Here is a 6,000-nt window from a genome sequence, read left to right as displayed (position 1 = left end):
GAGATCAGTAGAGCCTTGAGATGTCATCAGTGCAGATGAACTGAACTACAAACGGGGATTGTGTTAATAATCAAGTGTAAGTGTAGTTAGCTGATAAGTCGATTTTTGATCGACAGATGTCTGGTTCTTCTCCAGTCTGTTTATGTTGCCATTTTCTTGTTAAATTGCTAAGTCTTGCCCTACTCTAGTAAGATTTACCTTGTGTGATTCATTCCCCAACAAAAAAAAACAATCTCCGGAACCCTTTCGCTCTTAAACGTTCAGATTCGTTTCGCGGACGGACCGCCCGGTGTCACATCATATTCTGTCCGTCTGGCAAAGTAACCAAGTGAACAAGCGTAGGCATTGCTGTCTGTGAAATTTTTCTCACAACCTGTGTCGTGAATACTTTTGATGGACTGCGTGGAGCAGAAAGACACAGAAGCAAATGCGCCTTCAGTTGTGGACCGATATTACACACGATGGTACAGAGCAGGTAAAAACAATTATTTCTGAAATGTTGGCCGCGCGGTGGCTAATTCAGCTAGCTCGACTTGAAACCTTCAGAAGGCAGAGAGCGTTGAATATTTTGATAACACGTTCAAGTCAATATGACGAATGCGTAAAAGATTTTTGTTTTGTTTAGATTTGAAGGGCAAAACGTGTGAGGACCACTGCATCCTGCAGCATTCAAACAGGTAACAGAGGAGTGATGGGCAAACAGTGAAATCAACACCAGGTGGTGGTAATTACAAAACTCACTGCATGTTCATTCGTTGTACAGGCTTCTTCATGTGTTGATCGGTGTGATTTTGAGGCTTTGTGTTTTTGTTTTTTTGGCATCATATTGAAGGAGATTACTGAAATAATGTGAGCTAAAAAATGAGAAACAATTCCATTAGTACGAGATGCAAACCATTGACACAACAAACCCAGATAGAGTGCTGCTGAACAAAGCTGATATCCTCACAGGACACATTTGGAAGGGTTTTTATTTTTGTGGATGTTTTACTTCCAGAGCCCTTTTGTGCGATCTAGAACTCCTTATTACAATGTGAAGTTTGAATCTACCTCACAGATTTGTAAATATCTACTTGATTGAACCCACACTGATCATAAGGGATTTACACGCTGATATTAACTTTTAAATCTGTGTTGGTTCCCTGCAGGATATGTGTTATCACGTTGGCACACACTCACCCCATCCTTCAGGACGGGCGGATAATCAAAAGCATCAACTACCAGATCAGTAATGGCTGCAGTCGACTGAACAATAAAGTGTCCGGCAAGTCCAAGCGGGTAAACTCTAATAATTCATGAAGATGTGTGCAGTGTGTATCTTCACTTATCGATCATGCATCAATGTGTCCCAATCACTTTTCCTGTCACAGGGTGGTCAGTTCCTTACTGATTTTGCACCCCTTTGTCGGATAACATGCACTGATGAAACGGAATACACAATCTACAGGTGAGACAAGCTTGTTTTTCTACATACATTCCACAATTATATTTTGCTGTCATGATCAGTCACGTGGTTTTTTGATGTGTTTTTTTTTTTTTTTTTAGCTGCATCCGGGGCCGTCTTCTTGAGGTCAATGAGAATATTTTAGAAACACCAAATCTCTTGTTGGAAAAGGTAAACGTATACTTTTACACTTTGTGTACATCTGAATACCATGTATATGTTTGTCCACCTGTTAATATTGATTATTGATTATTTATGTTTGCCTGTTCTTACATTTGATTAAAATTCACTTTTATTATGATTTTTGTCAGTTTCTCCACCATAATCATTTCAGTAAAGTCATCTAATCTTATCAAAAGAAATGCTTGAAATGTTATAATTGTGCTCCATCAATCTGAACAGCCATCAACTGAGGGATATATTGCTGTCATCCTGCCAAAGTTTGAGGAGAGCAAGAGCATAACGGAGAATCTTCTGAGCAGGGAGGAGTTCGAGAGCATTGTCGCCAAACGTACAGTTGACCAATCACAACCCACATGACGGAGCTCGATGTTCTTGTCTTAAGTCAAGACTGTTCTGGGGGAGCTTCCCTTCATTCTTCTTCCAGCAGGTTGGATATAGACTGAGTAAATTCTCCTGGTGAGTGACATTCACCTTCTGGTCACTTATAAGGGACTATTGCATATAATGCAGGGACTGCACTGTGCCTCTAAACTATTAGATGTTGTTTTTCATGTTTCAGAAAATGAGGAAGGTTTCAGGAAGCATTCAAGTCTGTAATTTATTGTTTTGGTTTGTCCACTTTGGGAAAATGAGGAAATGGAATAATAAATTACTTGAAGTCTGTTAAATACCCTGAACTAATATTCAGTTTGAATTATTTTTCTAGAATGTCAATAAACACAAACAGTGGTTTAAGAAAAAATATTTATTTTTTTTTAACGTGTCACTTTTATTTACCTTTCAATTGTCAAAAGAATAGATGGTCCAAAACTAGATCTATGATTTCTTCACATCTGTAGTGCCACTACAATACCCAGCATCCTTAGCTGCTCTCACTGTACAAAGCATCTCTAAAGCTTAATTTTGTTATTCATTTCAGTCCACACCCTCACTTAGTACCAACGTCTTTACCTTAGGATAGTCACTGTATATATTTATACTGTATATATCTATGCTTCAAGTACCATATAATACAAACCATATACCATTTAATACATACTGGCCGAATAGGCAGCTTCACAATGATAGTCTTCATAACAAGTACACTTCAAGGCTCCATTTGACACAGCTGCCAGTTCAGAATCATTTCTATGGTGAGGAAAGAGAAACGGTATAGAATATGATTTAATAATACTCAGGACATTACAAAGTAAGGTCCTGACATCCCAAAACCATCATCTTTATCATCTGACTTTTTGGAGAAACCAGGCCATAATAATCATAATCATAATAATCATCTCCAGAAATGTACACCAGAGGACTAAGAGCTTTATATTTCATATGAGTAGCAAGCTGAAGGTAGCAGCCTCTTCATGAGGACAATCATATTTGGCATTAAATTGTGATTTTTGCATTTTGTTACTAACATGGCACATGGGGAACATTCCATAGAAAACTGCATGGAAATTGGACATTAATCATGTAGCGTGGTCGAGGACAGAGTGTACCACTATGGCTAATATTACAGACCTATGACACACCGACCATAAACAAACACAAAGGTCTGGTGATGATGGCGTCATGCATGACGGGTTTTTCAGCCATTTCACTGGTTGTTTTTTTTCATTGGCTAACATGTGCAGCACGTTTACAGTACACCACAAAGCGAATAGGCTTCTTACACAGAGGCACATAGTGAAGACAGATGTATGGCTGAGCTGAGCATCAAGAGGAGTTACTTTCCTGATTTCAGATCTGTTTATCAACCTCAATATCAAGAGAAGTGATAAAAGTGACTCTAAAATCAGGTTTGTGTCAGGCCCCTCTTGCTCTTTAAAAGAGGCTCACTGCAAATGGCTAAGTCATCGTGTTGGCTGATTGTCTCCATCTTGTGGACTGGGGTGAAACTGGTGCTACAGGTAACAAGCTGCCCTGGGGCACAGAGAGCATGGATCTGCTTTATTCCCTCTGTAAACTTCACCTACAATTCGTCATCCAGAAAGCAAATACAAACTCTGACTGACCCAGGCAGCCATCTTCACCCCACGGCTCGAACCCACTCTCTGGTGGGGGCATGAGGATGAGGGCTGTGAAGTATTCCCTGGATTATCACCCTCCAGGAAAATGTGAGGTTGGCTATGTGCTGCTCCGTGGGAGAATAGCGGACGAAGGGAGGTGACTATTTCTTGGATTATTTGCTCTCCAAGAGGTTTAGGCTGGTCATGTGCTGCTCCAAGGATTTGACGCCGAAGCCGTTGCTGTTCTTGATGTTGAGAGCTCCCTCCTCTTTGACAGGTGTGGATGCATCCTGCCTCTCTCTCCAGTCCTGCGGGGAACCCAGGCTGCTCCTCTCTGACTTGTACTGCATATGGACACAGCATGGAGAGGAAATGAAAAGAAGGAAACAAAATTTTACAATCAAGAGCCTGCCATCTTTTTAGTTTGGTATTTCTATGTAGCCCAAATCTGTGGCTCTCACCTTTCTGTTGAGTTTATTACAGAGCGGTAGGAGGGAGAGGACCGCAGCCAAGATACCTCTGGTTGTCTGAATGGATGAGTCCACCTGGAGACAAAGAAATAGGGGAGGAAACATGAATCAAAAAACATGAAGCAGCATACCACAGCTGAAATGTATCATTTCACTAGCATGGACCACACCGTCAACAAGATGCGTTTAAACGATTTATTAGGAACAAAACGTTGGTTCTTCGAGTGCGTTGTGCGGAAGCTCTGTAGAGAATCCGGGCAGCGACGGACCCCCAAAAACCTCCAATCATTTGAGATTGTGCGTATCTGAGATCTTTGAGATCTGAACGGATGTAGCGGTGATACTTTTGGGAGGACCAGCGGACCATGAGTCGCATGAAGTGTTCTGGGATGCCATTATGGGAGGCTGAGGGGTAGGGGTGGGAATGGGGGTGAAGTGTCTATCCATGGTCACATTATGCTATATAAGAAATGAGACTGACAACTTCTCTCATGAAATGCAACAGCACAACTTGGTGCAATAGCGCAATCTGCTGCAGAATGAAAAAAGCAAGCCCTTAAAGAGTTTTGACAAGATGAATATGGGTTTTGAAAACGTTGCTGTCTCTCTGCTTGGAAGAAAGGTGCTGGCTACACTGTGTTAATGCCATGACCTGCAACTTTTTCTTGTGCACTTCTGTTTGACAGTGTGCCTGCAGTGCATGGCTGCCCTTGTTTGCATAGTTAATAGCCATTTTTAGACAGGGCAGCAAGCCGCCAATTTGGCCGTCCTGTTCGCGGCCAGGTCCGCGGATTTAGGCAGAGGGCGGTAAACTGGGGGTCTGTTCTTGTCCGCTAATTTGTCGCCTCGGAGGGTAAACTTTTTTTCCAACTCCATTGCGATCTAAATCCGAGACGTCTTTGTGCCGGAAATTGTGTGAGATGGGCGGAGGGGTCGATGATCTGCACTGTGACCCACAGCCGGGGAGTTTTAAAACCAGGAAACAGCTGATCACAGCAGTCAGTCCATCACTTCATCTGCGGACATTAAGATGAGCAACTGGACAGCTGCTGAGATCCTGGAGATGCTAGCGTCTCCTCGGTCTCTGTAGCTGTCTTTGTTGTCCGCTATTTGTTGTAACGGCAAGCTACTAACGGTCGCTACTTTCAAATTGAAAGCCCCCCCGCCAAGAACCCAGTCCTAAACTCCAATGGGGTGCAATGTAAAGCTCTTATTTTAAGACAAATTCGTTGTCTTTCTGACAGAGAATGCAACGTACTTTACGTACAGCCTCCAGTCAGTCCCCTCATCTCAGCATCATCCACGCCCCCATATTTGCAGTTCACTGATACTCTCTGGTACACGTCCATGTCCCGTCCTTACGCGCAGGATTTACGAGTTAAATGTCAGTGCTGAATATGGAGGGACCGGCGTCAGGAAGGTATCTGCGTGAGGTGCCAAGCTTCTGAACTTCTGCCTTTCATTTGCGAGCTCCAGGGGGCCATTCTGGTGCAAACCATATTCCATTGTAGAAACCCCAAAATTGGCAGAAGAAGCATCGATGAACATATAGATGTCATGCGGGTGAATTGGTTGGTCGTCGTAAAAAGAAAAGTGATTCCGTTTCCAATTGGTGAAAAGGTTGAGTCACGGATGGATTTTGGCACGCCTCGAGCTATCCAGGGAGATGGAAGTCAAGAGTGATGGGACGGAAGAAGCGATCGATGGTAGGTAAGAGATAAAGGCTCGCCCTTGGGGGATGATGCGTAAGGCTAAGTTGAGGTGGCCCAGAGGTTGATGTTTGGTGCAGCACGTGCGCAGAGGAAATTGGAGATCAAAAGGCAGAACCCTGAAACTTGTTTGTGTCAAGAGTGATTCCAAGAAACTCGAGGAATATGGAGGGGCCCTCCGTTTTCTCTGCGGACAA

General features: G+C 42.9%; 2 protein-coding genes across 3 annotated transcripts in view; one reads left to right on the top strand and one right to left on the bottom strand.

Moving 5' to 3' along the window:
* The first annotated feature begins 284 nt into the window (after positions 1–284).
* On the top strand, positions 285–2,371 carry abitram (actin binding transcription modulator). Its single transcript, XM_030412473.1, has 6 exons — positions 285–475; positions 626–677; positions 1,149–1,278; positions 1,371–1,447; positions 1,546–1,615; positions 1,847–2,371. The coding sequence occupies exons 1-6, from the start codon at positions 394–396 to the stop codon at positions 1,982–1,984; spliced, it is 549 nt and encodes a 182-aa protein (XP_030268333.1). The 5' UTR covers positions 285–393; the 3' UTR covers positions 1,985–2,371.
* Positions 2,358–6,000, bottom strand: part of ctnnal1 (catenin (cadherin-associated protein), alpha-like 1) — a 59,025-nt gene continuing 55,382 nt past the window's right edge. For both annotated transcript variants that reach the window (XM_030412471.1, XM_030412472.1), the window contains exons 18-19: positions 4,086–4,169; positions 2,358–3,968 (exon numbers count right to left, since the gene is read on the bottom strand). In XM_030412471.1, the coding sequence (XP_030268331.1) occupies positions 3,798–3,968; positions 4,086–4,169 (255 nt within the window). In that variant the 3' untranslated portion in view covers positions 2,358–3,797. The remainder of the gene's footprint in view (positions 3,969–4,085; positions 4,170–6,000) is intronic.

This window comes from Sparus aurata, chromosome 3 (assembly GCF_900880675.1).
Source record: "Sparus aurata chromosome 3, fSpaAur1.1, whole genome shotgun sequence".
Lineage (NCBI taxonomy): Eukaryota > Metazoa > Chordata > Actinopteri > Spariformes > Sparidae > Sparus > Sparus aurata.
The sequence above is the reverse complement of the archived record's forward strand: the minus strand, read 5'-3'. Positions and strand labels throughout refer to the sequence as shown.